The sequence below is a fragment of the Geotrypetes seraphini genome, chromosome 6, assembly GCF_902459505.1.
Source record: "Geotrypetes seraphini chromosome 6, aGeoSer1.1, whole genome shotgun sequence".
Classification (NCBI taxonomy): domain Eukaryota; kingdom Metazoa; phylum Chordata; class Amphibia; order Gymnophiona; family Dermophiidae; genus Geotrypetes; species Geotrypetes seraphini.
The window spans coordinates 56319417-56337962 of NC_047089.1; the positions used below are offsets into that span (position 1 = coordinate 56319417).

At 43.5% G+C, this 18546-nt stretch overlaps 1 protein-coding gene across 2 annotated transcripts in view; it reads right to left on the reverse strand.

Moving 5' to 3' along the window:
* The window catches only part of TRPC4 (transient receptor potential cation channel subfamily C member 4), a 185481-nt gene that overhangs the window by 41158 nt on the left and 125777 nt on the right, over positions 1–18546 (reverse strand). For both annotated transcript variants that reach the window (XM_033950649.1, XM_033950650.1), the window contains exons 4-6: positions 11520–11856; positions 2725–2864; positions 505–827 (exon numbers count right to left, since the gene is read on the reverse strand). In XM_033950649.1, coding sequence (XP_033806540.1) covers positions 505–827; positions 2725–2864; positions 11520–11856 — 800 coding nt within the window. The remainder of the gene's footprint in view (positions 1–504; positions 828–2724; positions 2865–11519; positions 11857–18546) is intronic.

Here is an 18546-nt window from a genome sequence, read left to right on the forward strand (position 1 = left end):
GATTTCCAAAACCCATCAGTTCGTTCAGATTTTAGAAGGCCCCAAGCTCAGGGCAATGTCTGGAGGGCCTCTGTGCACGTACAGACATCGACGTGATGATGTCACAAGCATGGACAATATCATTGTGCTGACATATGAGCATGTGCAAAGGTCCTCCAAACACTGTGCCGAGGTTGGGAAAGGAGACATGAGGTCTGTGTGGGGGCGGGGCTGGGGGAGTTTAAAGGGGCGGGGCCAGACATCCTCTTTTTAAGAAGTAAATCTGGTAACCCTACCCCAGCCCACTCCAAACCCAGTCAGTTAAGGGATAGCTAGTTAATGTTAATATTCGGTGGCACTATCCGGTTAAGTGCCACAGAATTTTGGTGGCCAGTTGGCTCGGCAGGATTTAATTAGTCATTTTTCATAATTCGTTTTGATATCAGCCCCATTTATTTCAACAGAGATCACGGTAAACCCATTATCCTATAAGATCAGAGAGGAATAGGAAATGATGCAGCTTACGTTGAAAATGCATTGTTTTGTTTATCACATCGTATTCCTTTGCAGCCATTTTTTTTGCCTGAATCATTTGTTTCATAGTAAAAGTACAACTGGTTCAAGCCATTGGCAAACGCTAGCAGCACAAGGCAGTAGATAAACAGAAACTTCAAAATGTCTAGCAGCATTCTTCCTAGTGATATCTGTAGAGGTCCCAAATGAGAGTTTGCAGTAAACAGTGAGATCAAACGCAGGGAACTGAAGATATTTGCAATAGCAAAAAGGGCCTCTGCCACCAGTGTGGGGTGCCACATGTCCCAATCATTTCGTATAAGACAGCCATGATACTGGAAATACAAGAAGAAGAGATTGAATTTAATATTTCTTTCTTTCTTTTTTATAAATTCTTTATTCATTTTTTTGAAACTTACAATAAGTGCGATATAAATTAAAAACCATTTTACACTTTAACATCACTTAATATTCCTTCAAATTCTCATTCAGATCAAATATCCCTCCCTCCCAGTGCTAATTCTTGGTCTTGATCTCTGTGGGCCTGGTTAGCAATAGCATGTGCCCCATCCCTAACCTTTTTAAGGTTCCTGGAGTCTAACAGGAGCAGCCATGTTCCCCTCTCATTCCTGTTTTTATGGCCCCCAAGTTTAAAAATAGGATTCTTGACCTCTAGTGGTAATCTTGCACTTACTGCTAGGATCAAGCTCCCAAATAAGGCCAGAATGATTCATGTAGTTTAGTGGTTAGGATCTCAGCTGAGAACCAACAAAGCCTAATTCAGTCTCACTACAGCCCCTTGTGATCTTGATTCCAGGTGTGTCCCGATGAGATGCCGGTAAGGAGGAGAGTTGCCGATGGACTGCTTATAGGACATGCCTCTCGTAGGCAGTCAGCCGGAGCCGATGACTCTCCTTCTCGCCAGCATCTCTCCTCCTCTCCCTGAACCTCCCCTCCTCCAGGATCCCCCACTGAAGTGGCAGGTTCAGGGTTGTGGCCAGATGGGCCTCCATGCATGCGCAGATGTCGATGTGATGATTTCACACATGCGTGTGACTTCATTGCATTGATGTCTGCGCACTTCCGGGTGTCTTCCAGCTGGGGCACTGGGTTTAGTGTGCCGCTGGCTGGGAAGTTTGCGGTACACTGCTTCATACATAGTGGCGACTTTATGACTAGAATTTAGAACCAACTATTTACGCCAACTAAAACTGGGTGTAAATGCCCACACCTAAATTCTGTACAGACTGGGCATATTGTATAACACTGTGCATAATTTCTAGGAATGACCACGACGTAAACATGCTCCTCCCATGACCACGCCACCTTTTGAGATCTGTGCATTTGAATTTACATGTACCAATTTATAGGATACACTTAGAAAGCTGTGCCAATTAGTGCTGATAATTGCTTATTAGAGGCCAATTGTTGATAACAACAGACTTGTTAAGCAATTCAGTTGTGTGTACAATTTGGCCGCAAGGCCAAATTTGCACGTGCATCCAGATTTGCACGTGTAACTTTAGGTGCCATGTATAGAATCCAGGAATGAGTGGACCAAATATTGCTGCTAACCAGGTAACTCCAGGTTCTGCACAGACTCCATCTCCAGAATGCCGCAACGCCAATCGAATAGTGCAGAGGCAGTTTAACCAGATTTTCAGCGGCACTATCCAGGTAAGTACCACTGGAAATATGGGTATGACCTGGTGAGTGGGACTTATCCAGATGTTCCTGCTCAAATAAGTCCCATTGAATATTGGGCCCATTAATTAGTTTGTACAAATCTATTTCACACAAGCCCTTACTCTAGATCAGGGGTGTCCAACCTGCGGCCCCGTGAAGTATTTTGTATGGCCCCAGTTGAGGGTGATGCAGTGTTTTCCTCTGCTGCCCCCAGGTGTTTACCATCTTGCCGGCTCCCTTCTGTGCCTTGCTGCAGCGTTTGAAAATTTGTGCGGCCCTAGAAACAATTTTCTCGGCTAATGCGGCCCAGTGAAGCCAAAAGGATGGACACCCCTGCTCTAGACATTAATAGCTTTATAAAATATTCAAAAGTACACTCTCTAATCCCCATAAACTATACATGTAGAAACTGCATAACAGCAGATCAGACAAATACATAGGAACGCTTTGATATACTAAAAGATTACAAGACCAGATAAATGTCATAATTCAGCTAAATATTTAAGTAATATTACATATATGAAAATATAAAAGAAATTTCCATACCTTTACATATGCAACAATTTTTAAAGAAATTGTTGCTAAGTATAATGAGTTCATTACAAAATCCATGAGGTTCCACCAGTCATGAATATAATCTTGAAGGCCACCATCCCACATCTGTTTTATTTCACCCCAAATAAAACCTGCAAAGTAAAAGTAATAATACTAAACATAGATTTTAAAAAAACTTAACTTGTGCATGATTAATAGATTTTTTATACTTATGTCAACAAAATACTTAGGGGTCCTTTTATCAAGCTGCGCTAGCGGGGTTAGCGCGTCGGACATTTCATCACGCACTAACCCCCGTGGCTGGCTAAAAAACTAATGCCTGCTCAAAAGTGCATTGTAGCTTTTCTCACCCTAGTTCTGCTCCAGGAAATGCCTAGAACAGCATGCAAACTTATACTTACGGTCTACACCCAATTGTAACTCACTTTGAACTAATCCCTAGAAAGGCAAAAATTAAATACTTAAATAAATAACTTTTATGCAGGAGCTTATGGTTAGGACAGTGGATCCTAAACCTGGTCCCGGAGGCATGCCAGCCAGTCAGGTTTTCAGGATATCTGCAATTAATATTCATGAGAAATATTTGCATGCACTGCCCCAACTGCATGCAGATCTATCTCATGAATATTCATTGTGGATGTTCTGAAAATATGATTGGCTGGGGTGCCTCCAGGACCAGGTTTGGGAACCACTGAGTTAGGCCGAGACACATAAATATGTATTTTGCTTTTTCAAAAAATGAGGCACAACATGTGTGTCATTTGCCTTTCATGCGTAAAAGATCTGTAAAGCCTTCACTCGAGCAACATATTTTCTCCAGATTGTGTGGAAAGTGTGTTGAAATGCTTCTGCAAGGAGTTGGAGCTTTTAATACCTTCAAGAAACAAGTGCCACAGTGTTTTTCTGGCAACTCTGGGAATATTTCTTAATATAGTGAAAAAAGGCACAGAAGCGAGATTTTGAACTTTCCCTTGAGCCTCAAACGATGTACTGTAGTTAACTTTCCCCTATGAGCATTAGAATGTTAATGGCAGATGGCCAATTTGTTATTAAAGATAGTTTGATTCTGGGTATGAAGACTGAATCTTTAGACATCTCAATGTGTGGGGTTTTTTTAAAAAAAATTTCTCTAAATCCTTCTCTCATTTCACTTGGGGAAATGTTTCAACCTCAACTTCTTGGTAAAAAAGTCTTCTATGTTGAGGAAAGTGAGATCGTACTTTCATCATTCTCACTTCATCGTCCTTGTTCAATCCACCATTCTCTCTAGACTGGATTATTGCAACTCCATCTATTTAAGCCTAACTAAAAAAAAACTCCATAGACTTCAGCTAATCCAGAACGCTGTGGCCAAGCTTATTTTCGCAAAAGGCAAGTTCGACCACGTCTCCCCACTCCTGTTCCTCCTGCCAGAACCACCCTACCCACTTATCACTGGCAGGAGGGATGCCCAGTCCTTCCTTCCGGACCCCCCTCAAACATCATCGGTAGGAGGTATGCCCAATATGATGCACCTGGAAGGGGCAGGCCTGTCATTCTAGTGAAGGCGGGCCAGCCAGCTGGAGGCAAGAAGGATGCCTCCAGCCGTCCCTCAACAATTAGGAGGGCTTCCGGGTGGGCTGGGGGTGTCCAGGTGGGGGGTCCAGATGAGCTTGGGGGTCCGGGTGGGCTACTTTTCAGGTACCGAGAATCCCTCCTGCCGACAATCTTTTGGGGGGTTGGGGCATGTCCATCAGAAGGGACTGTGCATCCCTCCTGCTGGCGATCTTTGCGAGGATGGGGGGTTCCGGCAGAAGAGATTGGTCATCCCTCCTACTGGTAGTCTTCGTAGGGAGAGAGGGATGAATTACCACAGCCGCTAAACTGATCATGGCAGGGAGATTCCCTTGCCATGGTCAGCTCAGCAGCAACGAGATTCTATCACCGGCGCCTGTAACTTGGGCGCCAGTTACAGCGTCATGGTGATTAGGCGGCTTAGAGCGATTCTGTATAGGCCGCCCGTGTGCGATTCTCAAAAGCCGTTTAGGCAGCTTCTGAGACCAGGCGCCCTTTACAGAATCTGGGCCTTACTGAATACTGCAAGTTTCCAAGTTTGTTTTAAAAAATTTTATCCCGCCCTTAGGGAATTGCCTTCAGACTGGCTTACAATCTGAAAACCAAATGTAATAAAACAAAATTCAGATTCACTAGCAATAAAGGAAACAGGGAAAGAACTACAACTTATAATAGAAAAAGTAGAAGTAAGCACATTAGGATTTTCCTGTTTTGCATAATACCAGCAGCACTGCCTAGTAATAGCTCAATCGATATGCACCTGAAAAAAGATACATTTTCAGGTCCATTTTAAACCTATCAATGGATGCTGTTGGTCAAAGCGATAATGGTAAAGAGTTCTGGTACTTTGGACCATTAACAGAAAAAAATAACATCTCTAACATGTTCATGAATTATATCTCAATAAGATGGGGCAAGAGTGCAAGTTACATGCACTCTTGCCGAATTTAAGTGCCCACCAGATCTCTTGAAGAAAATGTGTTCTGTATGCAAAAACTGGCTTTTCTAGATGTATACCCATGTAAAAAGTGGTTATGCAGCCACACTGTATCTATTTTTGTGTGAAATACCAGAGCATGTAGAGGAGGCAGAGCGGTGATGCGTCTGTGATCTTTATAGAATACACTTCTCCCTCTGTATTCGCGGTTTCAGCAATCGCGGTTTTGATTATTCACGGTTTTTAGCTTGCTGGCTCCTCCCCCCCTCCCCTCCTCCCCAAATTTACATCAGCTTGCATCGAGAAATCGCCGATTCCAAGCATTTCCAGAGAAAATCGCTGATTCCCAGCACTTTTTTCACCTTCAGGAACAGACCAGGTCTCCCATCATGTTATTCACGGTTTCACCATATTCACAATGTTTTTTTTACTAGAAAACAGCGAATAGCATATGAAAAAGTTATGTGCGGTTTTTCTGTATTTGCGGTTTTGTTAATCTCCTATCACAGCGAATACGGAGGGAGAAGTGCACACATTTACTTATAGTGAGCAGTTCTATAAGCAGGTGCTCCTTCCTGATGCTGTGGGGTGAGATCCTCCTCTAGAACGGTATATGGTCACCCAGATTCTGTTATAGCACACTGGTGTGATCTGGCGTTGGCTCGCCTAAAAACTAGTGAGCTGATATTCAAAGTGATTTTTAACCAGCTAGAAATGGCCCTGGTCATTTTCAGTAAAACATAGCTGAGGCCACTTTTCTTTTTTTTTTAGCATGGCTCCAAAATGGACAACATTGCTGCTTTCTAATTAATGGCCACACGAGAATTGTGAAATTAGTTCATGGCTATTAGCGTGTGAACCCTCAACGTCACTGCTTAGTAGATGTGAAGGGCTCCTGAGCTAATCAGTCCACACCCATGCCAATGTCCACACACTAACTGCTTAGCACAAGGCCCCCAAACACGCCCATCCCAACCTGAAATATAACAGATCCCAAAATGCAGATCTATTTCTCATAGCTCATTTCTGGGGATTAGCAAAAAGCTCTCCCAATCTACTTATATAATACTTTTTTATGAACTTTCTTTCAAGAATTTGTCCAAATATTTTTTGAACCCTTGCTATGTTAGTCACCATGACCCTCATTTATTGAAGTACCTGTAAACTGTGCCGAGCTCTATCTTTATGGAGATGATGCAGTATACAAACTTAAGGTGTAGTTTAGTTTTAGTTTAGGATAGATGTCCCACTCCCTACATACTTTCTTCTATCACTGATCTGAAAAGGAATGAATGCCAGTGTAATATAAGCAACCATGATGGGCATATGTGGAGGTTTTTGCCACTTAGGGTCCAGTATTCAAAGGATTTATGTTTCTAACTTGAGAATTATGCACCTAAATCGGTCTCTCTGAAATAGGTTTGTACCTGAGGAAATGGAGACTTAAGCGATTTACTGAAGATGACAAGGCGAATCAGTGGGATTTGAAGCTTGCTTCTCTGCTTCTTAGTCTGTTAATCTAACAACTAAGATATCCTTCTATTCTTGAACTCACTTGCAGGCCAGGAACCGACGTGTATAAATGATTCCGGTTCATAGACAACGGCGCGAAAGACAAAAGTGCCGACAATTGAGCGCAGCGCGCGCCGCCACGCCGCTCTAAATTACAGTTTTTAGGGGCTCCAACGGGGGGTTTTGTTGGGGAACCCCCCCAGTTTACTTAATAAACATCGCGCCGGCGTTATGGGGGGTTTGGGGGGTTATAACCCTCCACATTTTACTGTAAACTGAACTTTTTCCCTAAAAACAGGGAAAAAGTTCAGTTTTCAGTAAAATGTGGGGGGTTACAACCCCCCACAACGCCCCCACAACGCGGCACGATGTCTATTAAGTAAAGGGGGGGGGTTCCCCAACAAAACCCCCCGTCGGAGCGCTAAAAACAGTAATTTAGAGCAGAGCGGCGGCGCGCGCTGCGCTCAATTGTCTGGGCGCGCCTTTGTCCCGGCGCGCTTTTGACCTGACACCAATGATTCCTCTACAGAACCAGTTTGCTTTCAAGCCAGTAGACAGTTGACATTTTGCTAAGAGGAAGGACTGGGGCTCACTGGTTGAGCTGCTGTCTCTGCACCCAGAGGTTGTGAGATCAAATCTCATTGCTGCTTCTTGTGACCCTGGGCAAGTCACTTAATCCTTCAGTGCCCACTGCTTTGAATGTCAGCTTTGAAATGCCAAAGCAACAAAAAGGCAAAATACAAGGTCCACTTCCCCTTCCCTAATTGGTTTTATCCTAAGCACAGCAGGAACATCCTGAGAACAGATTTTTCTTGTTCATAATTACATCATATTCCAAGACTCACAGATGCAAAACTATTCCAAGCTGTGGAAAAAAAAAAACCCATGAAATAAGCTAAGCAGTTAATGATGACTGAGAAAATATTTTGTGCCCATCTAGCTAACATTTTTGACTTCCCAGACTGATTCTGCTTTATCTTCACCTTTCCCACCATCGGTTGCTCAGAGCTATTTTCGCTCAGACTACATCAAATGATGGGAAGAAATCTGAACGTGAACAAGAAGATATCCATCCACAAAGGCCAAACCTGAAAGTCATGTGGCTTACAAAAGCCTTAGTACTGTACATATTTTTGGAGATACTTGATAAGTTATATTTAAAGGAAGTCATTGACTCATATGGGAAAAAGGAGCTGGGTGATTTGATACTCCCACGTAACAGCTGCACAAAAGCTTAAATCAGTTTCAAAGTTTCTTGGGCAAGGCCGCACAGGAAACCAATGGCATAGCTGTAAATTTGTGAGTAAAAATCCAGGAATCCTGACATCTGGTTATAGGTGTTACCATTTAGAACCCTCGGCATTTTGCATTTAAATGGAAAAACAGTGTTCATTTAGAAAAAAGGATATTGACATTAACTATAACTTTATAAATGTTCTTTTTATTTAAATTGCTAGCTTTTTGATTTCCAAATTTTAGTACATGCAATGTTTTGCAGAACTAGCAATTAATCAGTGCACCAGCCAGCCACCTACTTACCCAGAACCTCTGCTTTTAGCCTAGTTTGCAAAGGGAGAGAGACTTATGAGATTGGTCTGTGTATGTGCATGCACAAATACATCCCATATAACTTATGAGGTCATATCATAGGGTCCCAGGAGATTTTATTAGCTTTATATAGTGTATGCACCTATATACCTGACAAAAACTTCAAACTGAGAGGAATGGCTCTCCCCATGAGAAAGACTGTATCCTAGCCAAATATGCTGGGCAATCCATGGATGAGTTGATAGTTATAAGAGCTGAGATGCAGCAATATGATGTTGTGCTATGGTATATAAAATGTTCATTGCTAATGAATATGATATTATGTATTAGTATATAAAATGTTTATGGTTAACGTTTTGGTATGTTGGTATTTGCTGTTTGTAGATGTGTGTAGTCGGGCATTTACGGCTGCAGCCATTAATAAATCCACATTTTGTCGAAGAGCAGTGAATCTGTGAAGTATTTGGGGTAATGAGAGATTGGGTGGGGGGCAACAAGTGCCGAGTGTCAATTTTGTGGTGGTAAAACTATACAACAAAATCTATAAAATTCCCCATTGATTGAAAAATCAAAACCTCACTAAGCAACTCAGTACCACGTACTCCTCAGATTTATTGGTGAGGTGAAACCACCCTCTACTAGCGCATAAGATATCAAATGGTAATATCCTTGCTAAATATATATTTATATTGGCAAAAGTTTTTGCCTATGATGTTGGATTGGTAGAGGGTGGGTTTACCTCACCAATAATCTGAGGCTTTTTCTTTCACCTGTAAGTGGTACTGAGGTGCTTACAGGGCAGGATTAATTCGTCAAGGGCCCCTAGGCACACAAGTACACTCATTTCCTTCACTCGGATGTGATATCTTTGTGTCCTTCCCCATTCTTTGGCATCTCTTTCCTCTCTTCCCTTTCCTTTTCTTCTCTGGTCTTTCATCTCTATTTTTTGCCTCTGTCTAAATTAAATTCTTTCTTACTATTCAGCCCTCAGTTTTCCTCTTTTCACTGTGTCTACTCACAGCTTGCCACCCCTTTCCTTCACCCCTCCACTATCTCACTAACTCTATCTTCTTTCCCTCATCCAGCATGTGGAAAAGCAGTAGCAGTGGTGAAGAGGTGAGGGCTGGGCACAAGATCTCCCTACTTCCATCATCTGTCCTGCCCTTTTCTTCCCACATCTATCATCTGCCCTGCTTCCTTCGGTCTCTCTTCTCCCCACATCCATCATCTGCCCTGCTCAGCCTTGCCCCCTTCTCTCTCTCCCTCCACCCCAGGCCTATATCACCACTCACCTTTCACTCCTATTTTTTATTTTAGAACGGTGATGCTCCCCCCAAGCATCGATCGGCAACGCGGCCCCTCAATCGGCAACGCGGGTCCCCCCATCAATGGAAAGTAATAGAAATGAGCAAAGTGGGTAAGAAAGGCAAGGGGAACTGTAATTTTGCAAGCAGTGCTGCTTGCCCAAAGCTTCTCTCTGACGCGCCCAGGCGGAACCAGGAAGCTGCATCAGAGGAAAGCTTTGGGCAAGCAGCACCGCTTGCCTTTCTTACCTGCATTGCTCGTTTGTATTATTTTCCATCGATGGGTGGGGCCCATATTGCCGATCAGGAGAGGCTTGTGTTGCCGATCAGGGGGGGCCCGCGTTGCCGATCGGCTTGAAAAAGCCATCCTCAGGTCATCTGTTTAATAGTTCCTTCATGATCATTCTGTTCTCTCTCTCTACACACACACATATATATATATTTTTTTTTATGTTAAGTTTGATTTTATATTGTATGTTTATGTATGTGCAGACATATCTTGTGCTGTTTTGTCTTAAAGATTTTATCTATACACCCCTGAGGAAGGCTTTTCAAGCTGAAACACAGACCGTGTTGGGGTCCAGTAGAAAAAGGATTTAAAGATTCTCTGTAAAGCTTGCCTTATGTTCTGGCTATTTATATGTACAGTATATGTTTTTATTATTTATATGTTTGCAATAAATTGATTGTCCCTGTGGCTGATGTGTGGTGTCCCTTCCCAACTCTTTTTGTCCTGCATTGCTATACGTGGGGTTGTGCTTTCTTTTTTGTTGTAGAGTATAATGCTTCATTCCACCAATGCCTCATCATTTATTTCACAATGGCTAGATTATCATATACTTGGCTCACATAAGAGTAGCCATACTGGGACAGACCAAAGGTCCATCAAGCCCATCATCCTTTTCCAACATTGGCCAACCCATGTCCCAAGTACATAGCTAGATCCCAAGTAGTAAAACAGATTTTATGCTGCTTAGCCTAGGAATAAGCAGTGGATTTCCCCAGGCCATCTCAATAAAGGCCTATGGACTTCTCTTTAAGGAAATTATCCAAGCTTGTTTTTAAACCCCGCTAACTGATTTCACTACATTATCTGGCAATAAGTTCCAGAGTTTAATTACACACGTGAAGAAATATTTTCTCTGGTTTGTTTTAAATCTACTACTTAGTACCTTCATTGCATGCCTCCTAGTCCTGAATCCTGCTTATTGTGTGTGTGTGTGGGGGGGGGGGGGGGGGACTAGGATATTCAGAGCACTTTTCCAGATAGAAGGTGCTGTTATCCAAATATGTACTTTTAAATATTGACCCTTACATGACTCTACGAAATTTGCTGCCAGATACACACATGTGCTACAATTAAACCACTAATATTTGCATCTCATAACATTTTAGGGGTAAACCCATACTCTAATGTGACTTCTTGCCAGTGGTGTAGTAAGGGGGGGGGTCCTCCCCGGGCGCTGTCTTGGTGAGGCCATAGGCACCTATCCTCCTCTCCGCCCCCCCTGCTCCTTTCCCGCCCACCTCCCACTGCCGCATATGCGTGCCACTTCCTTTCCCCCATACCTCTGTAATGTTCCTGGCGCAAGCAGCAATCCCCAACCTGCTGTTACACCAGAGTCAGCTCTTCCTCTGATGCCACTTCCTGGGTCCGCACCTAGGAAGCGACGTCGGAGGAAGAACTGATGCTGGGGCGACAGCAGGTTGGTGGTTGCTGCTCGCACAAGGAACATTACAGAGGTACAGAGGAAGGGAAGTGGCAGGAAAGTGAAGTGGCAGGGAAGGAGCGTGTGAGGGGGGCCAGAGAAGAGGGGGAAGTGGCGCCTCTCACCCTCGCTACGCCATTGCTTCTTGCTTCAGCATTGCTGGACAAATGGTTTATATATTTAACATTTTTCCCACTGTATTTTCGTTAATAATTCATTTACCCAGGACCCACGGTAATATCATCCACTCGACGATGGTTGGCGGAGGTCCCTGCATGTTCAAGTCTGTTGCAACAATGTGTTGAGAAGCAAGTAGCAGCAGAAAGAGAAAAGTCAAATATGATGCGGTGTGGCAGATAAATTTGATAAATGGTTTCCTGATGAACAATCCTAAGGTGCTTTTGGGAGCTATCAGGTAGCACGCAGCAAAGAAAGGGAAGAGAATTCCTGTTATGACACACGTTAACAACTTCACTGCCCAGTGTCGCCTTCTCCATCCTGGGAACTCATCGTACCAGCGAGATGCAAGCAACTGCTGACAGTTTGGCTGTGCAACAAACTGAAAAAGAAAAGAACAGAGCATTGCAAATTAAAGATATATTGATTTCAAAGAAAATACATGTTTATGTTTACTGTTCATTTGATATCCCGCCAATGCAAAAGGCCTAGGCGGCTTACAATTTAAAAACAAAGAACAGAAGAAAGGAACGCCAGAAAATTATAATAAAATCTACTTTCATACAAGTAACTAATCAAATCCAATTGTGTCATCTTATTCAGATCAGTCTTCCTGAAGGGAACAGTTAAAAGCCATTTAAAAAAAAAAAAAAAAAGTGTTTTTAAAAGAGACTTAAATTTGGAAAAAGATTGTTCCACCCTGATCAAAGGTGGCGAACTATTTCATAGAGAAGGTGAGATGAAAAAGTAAGCTGATTTTCTTGTAGATTCATAATGGGCTACATCATTTTTTGTCAGAAGAGAAAACTCAAGAACAGTTAGGGGTCCTTTTACTAAGGCGTGCTAGCTGATTTATCGCGCGCTAAATATTAGCCTGCGCTAAATACTAACGCATCCATTATATTCTATGGACGCGTTAGCGTTAAGTGCACGCTAAATTGGCTAGCGTGCCTTAGTAAAAGAGGGGGTTAGTGAGGGGCACCAGAACAGCTTTGTGACTGAAGGAGCCAAAAGTACAACCTTCAGCCGTGACATCCAAACTTCCTAGTTCTGATGCTGTATGTATGGCTTACCCCATTCCTCCACTCTGGATCTAAACCAGGGTAAAAAAAAAAATTAACATTGCAAAGCTTTTCATGGCTTTCTTATTTCCTTGATCAAATCGATATCCTCATTATTACTACATTGAACAGATTAGTGTATATATATATACATTTAAAACTCCTAAACATTTAAGTTAAATTCTGCAACCAAACAAATGCTTATGTTGATCACCATGCATTTTCTCAAAGCCAGTACTAGTTCTGAATGCTGATCCTTTATTTTAAATATATCGAGCTTGCTGTACCTACTGCTTATCTCAAACAAATCAATAAAGCAAAACCTTGTCTCCCTGTGAGATGTTCTCTGTGTGTCCTTCTTATGCAGCCCGCTGTATGTGCTAATCCCAGAGAAAATAAATTAAATTGAAAGGATTCCCTGTCTAGTCCAAGTACTTCAGTGTGCCATTTCACTCTCTCTGTACTCATCCAACTCACTATATCTATGGGTCATATTGCCCTTACTCCATTGTTAAAAAGGGCCGATCTGAATCCAACTATCTTGTCAAATTACCGTCCATTGCAGGTATCCCATTGCTAACCAAGTTGATCGAGGCCATTATCTCTAAACAGCTCTCTAATTATTTAGATAAATTTTCTATTCTTTTACCATTCCAACACGGTTTCCGTCCAACTTTAGTACCCTACTGATATAATTCATTTCCTAGGTTCGTGTCTACTATCTCAGAACCGTTATGCCATCTATAATAATAAAACGCTAAGCGCGCATGCGCACTCTCCCCGCGTGTTCCCTGAGATCTGATCTGTCAGGCTGTGGCGGTAGGAGTGCGCATGCGCGCCAGACAAGTACTGCTCTCCATCTCGCGGCTGCAGAAACGGCCCCACACTCGCGGCTCGCCTTTTAGTTACTTTGTAGTCAGAGTTGGGGTGGTTGAGACTGAGAGCATGGAGGCGGCCACGGAACGTACCCGGAACTAGAGGTCGCCTCGGGAACTCACCTGTCTGCAGTGTCCGCGGGATGCTCTTCCGTACAGGGTCTCAAGCCCCAGATGTGCGCGCGGCTGCGGACGCTGCACTGTCCCTGCAGAGCGGACCAGCTGAGATTTACCCACACCATTGTTTTTCGGGCGCCGCCAATCGGCAGGAGGGAGAAAGAGCGAAACGTGTTCCCGCGGTGGATTCTTACATGAATTCCAAGTTCATTCATTTCCCCGATACGATTCATTAGCTACCGTCAGCTCTTTCTCGCCATCCTCATACTTTTTTAGGTCCCTCTGTTTCCCTACACTGCCTTCCTTTAGTTTTCTGTCTACCAGAGGTCCATTATTTTCGAGGACTCCCATTTATTTTTAGACAATTTCAATCATTGAAGAAGCAACATAAGTTCCTCCAATACATACCATGAAACGTTTGAATTCTGGTCACCTTGAGATTGAGGTGTATTAATAGGGGGAGGCCCCGGGGGGGGGACATGCTAAAGGTTATGTAAGAATGCCAACTAGCTCCAGGTTTACTCATTAGGATTGATCTGTGCTATTCCACAGCACACATCTAATATAATAAAGCCCTAAGCGCGTATGCGCACTCCCACCTGCGTGCTCCCGTTTTCCGTGCGCTGTAGGGCACCGCAGGTAGGAGTGCGCATGCGTGAGAATCCCCCGAGGCGGATGTCAGCTGCGGCGGCTGTTGGTGGCTGAAGGCCACAGCGGCAGCTGTCGGCGGCTGCAGGCCGCGGTGGCTGTCGGCGGCTGCAGGCTGCAGCAGATGATGGCTGAAGCCTGGCTGGAGGAGGACGTGGAGGAGCTGCGAGAGCTCGGCAGAGGCAGAAGGTGAGGAGAGAGAGACAGAACCAGATGGATGAGAAGGACAGAGGGGCTACTAGGGGGACCAGGAGAGATGGTAGGGGGATAGGGAGAGATAGACTTCAGGGAGTGTGGAGGGGGCAGGAGAGAGAGATGGTCTTGGGGAAGGACAGAGGGGGACAGGAAAGGGAAAGATGGCAAAAGAGATGAAACAGGGTCAGAGAGAGATGGTAGAGGGTGTGAAAGGGGGAAAGGGAGAGATGGAAATGGTAGGATCACTGCTGCTTTGGGGCACTGAGGGAGTAAAAGTTGGTATGTCAGGACTGCTGCTGCTGCCTCGGGTAAGTAAAGACCCTGTCAGGAGGGCCAAAAGGGTACAAAGGAAATGGTGAAAGGTGAGGTGTTGGGACTGGGATCAGTGGGAGGCAGGGTCCGGACATGATAGAGGTGGGGCATGGGTGGGGTCAGAGTCAGGGTATAGGTGGGGCTATTCTAGCACCCGTTACTGTAACAAATGTAACGGGCTAAAACACTAGTCTTATTATAATTTGATCTCTCTGCGGCTTTCAATGTAGTTAACCATGACATTTTGGTTCGACTATTGTCAGATATAGAAATAGAAGAAAAAGTTTTAAAATGGTTTACAGGATTTCTTACATTATGTTCAAATGAGGTGAATTCTGAGAGTAAAACATCTGCTGTGTGGTCACCAAACTGTGGTGTCCCTCAGGGTTCTCCGCTGTCTCCGATCCTTTTTAATATTTACATGATCACATTAAAACACTAACCCCCTCTTCTACGAAACCGCGTTGATGGTGGCTGGTTCCACCTCATGACAAAGCTAAGTGTTGCCCTTCTTTTTTTCCTTTTTAATTTATTTTTTTCATCTTTATCCTATCTTAGCGGTTTTGTACATTATATAATCTTTATATTTAACTAGTATTTTAGCCCGTTACATTAACGGGTACTAGCTGTCTGTCTTTCTTTCCCCCCCCCCCACTTCCCTGTGCAGCAGCCACAGCAGCATTCCCTCTCCCTCCATGTCCCTGTGCAGCAGCATTTCCCCCCACCCTACTTCCCTGTACAGCAGCATTTTGATCCCCCCCACACTTCCTTATGCAGCAGCCACAGAAGCAGCTTTCGCTCCCCCCACACCACTTCCATGTGCAGCAGTAGCATTTCCCTTACCCCCCCTTCCCCTCCCGCGGTCCTGCCCCCCCCCCCCCACACACACACTACCCTGTGCAGCAGCAGCATTTCCCGGCCTTCTCTGTGCAGCAGCATTTCTTCCCCACATACACACACACACTTCCCTGTGCAGCAGCAGCATTTCCCACCCTTCCCTGTGCAGAAGCAGCATTTCCCACCCTTCCCTGTGCAGCAGCAGCATTTCCCTGCCTTCCCTGTGCAGAAGCAGCATTCCCCCCCCCCACACACACACACTTCCTTGTGCAGCAGCAGCATTTCCCTGCCTTCCCTGTGTAGAAGCAGCATTCCCCCCCACACACACACACTTCCCTGTGCAGCAGCAGCAGCAGCATTTCACGGACTTCCCTGTGCAGCAGCAGCATTTTCCGTTCAGTACCTTGAATGTTTCGATCATGTCCCCTCTCAATCTTCTCTGTTCAAGAGAGAAAAGGCAATTCCTCCAGCCCCTTAACCATCTTAGTCGCTCTTCTCTGGACCTTTTCGAGTAGTAATGTGCCCTTCTTCATGTACGGTGACCAATGGACGCACAAGAGGTGCTGAGCTCCTGAGAAAACCCTCCTCTCTCTGACTTAGGGCTGCCAACCATTCAGGAGGCACTCTCCTTCCCGGGCTTCTCTCCCTCTCCTGCCTTACTAACTCAAAATATGCACATGCACAACTCTGTGCAGGTGCTTAACTGTGGCCCATGGCCTGCATAGACCTCTTCAGACTCTGGCCTGCCATTGGCCAGGGTCCAACCTTGACCCTGCCTGCAACCCCCATAAGCCCCAGGATCATGGCAAGATCACGATCCAAGTCCTGGGACCTCTCTGCCGACTGCCAACTCCCGGAATCGGCACTGGAGCCCTGGCAGGACCAGGCTCCAGCACCAATCATCCCCAAGTGGGTTATATTTAAGTTAAAAAAATTTAAACTTGCTATACCTGGCTGGTCTTATCCCAGAGCCCTGTAAAACCAAGGCTAGCAGACCTACAAAGCACTGACTCACTTGAAGTATATGCTCAGGGTCTCAGTGCAGATTAATTCACATTTAGTGAAGGATCAGAGACCAGGAGGACTACAAAAATGTAGTCAGTCTAATTTCTGGTGGAACTGCCTTGGACACAATTCTACCATTTCTTTACAGACTCCAGAGTAATAGGGTGTAATACTCCAGCTCTTTCCTTTCCAGGTGGCCTGCAAATAAAAAGAGGGCGTGTGGACACTGGAGTAGACCAGAAAACAGTCACTGTTCCTTAATCCAACCCCTCTTCTGTTGTTCCTGCTCCTAGTTTAGTCCCCACCCCCAGCTTTACCGTTCCACTTTCTCTTTATCTTCAAATTAAGCTGTATATAAAGCCATGCAAAATAAATTGTTTGAAACATTTAAATATCTTCCTAGTGACATAAAGCACATCCCCTGATTTCAGTATTCTATATTATCAAGAATATTCTCCATATTAATTTCAGGTTCCTTCAAAGATTATATTTTAAATATCTTTTCACAGTAAACAGAAAGTCATCTGGTTGTTCCCAGTCAAATATATGAAACATTTACTTCCTGATATACTATAGCTGTAGGGGTCACCCCCTACAGCATGAAAAATGAGTTGATTGATTTCACTGTTTGTAATGACTAAGAAGAAGAAAGCAAGAGTATGGCAAACTAATAGAGAATATGACTAATAAAGTGAATTTAAACAATAAACAATGTTAAAAAATCATTAAAAATGATTTTAAGAGTGCTCAGTGTGATATCATATTCGAAACCAGCAGATTAGTAGAATAAAGATATAAGATCTTTACATCATTGCACTCACCTCCCTACCAGCCCTAAACATCTTGTTGAATATAAACTGTTCAAGCAAACTTATAATCAAAGATGTATATAAATGAGTACTTAGCTGAATTCACAAGATGTCGATTTGATTGAAAGATATTGTAAAGTTCACCACTCATGAATGAGTTTGCTCAAAGAGTATTGTCTTTAAGGGCTGCTCGTTGATGTTGACTTGTTTAGTGCAATGAATTATTCCATATTGTTATTCCATATCGTTATAGCTGGATAGGAAATAGTGTTGGATAAAGTGAATCTCCACAACAACCACAAAAACCAAAATGAAAATCAACGTGTAGCTAAAACACTTTAGTCTGAAAGCTAAAGCAAAGTGTCCAACATTTCCTCATTTCCTCAACACCGATCGTGTTTCGCTTTAAATAGCATCATCAGGAGGAAAAACTTCGGGTCTCCCAAAAGAGAGAACACGCCGTCAGGGATGTTTCAACAAATGACGGCGTGTTCTCTCTTTTGGGAGACCTGAAGTTTTTCCTCCTGATGATGCTATTTAAAGCGAAACACGATCGGTGTTGAGGAAATGAGGAAATGTTGGACACTTTGCTTTAGCTTTCAGACTAAAGTGTTTTAGCTACACGTTGATTTTCATTTTGGTTTTTGTGGTTGTTGTGGAGATTCACTTTATCCAACACTATTTCCTATCCAGCTATAATGATATGGAATAACAATATGGAATAATTCATTGCACTAAACAAGTCAACATCAACGAGCAGCCCTTAAAGACAATACTCTTTGAGCAAACTCATTCATGAGTGGTGAACTTTACAATATCTTTCAATCAAATCGACATCTTGTGAATTCAGCTAAGTACTCATTTATATACATCTTTGATTATAAGTTTGCTTGAACAGTTTATATTCAACAAGATGTTTAGGGCTGGTAGGGAGGTGAGTGCAATGATGTAAAGATCTTATATCTTTATTCTACTAATCTGCTGGTTTCGAATAAGATATCACACTGAGCACTCTTAAAATCATTTTTAATGATTTTTTAACATTGTTTAATGTTTAAATTCACTTTATTAGTCATATTGTTTAATTTGTGAATTGAGTTTAAAGATTTTTCTCCAATTTATTTAGATTTTGATTTTCAAACTAATAGAGAATGACACGGTGACTGTTACCCACCCCTCCCAGTCAGCAGCCTTCCTCGCAATCACGCAGTCC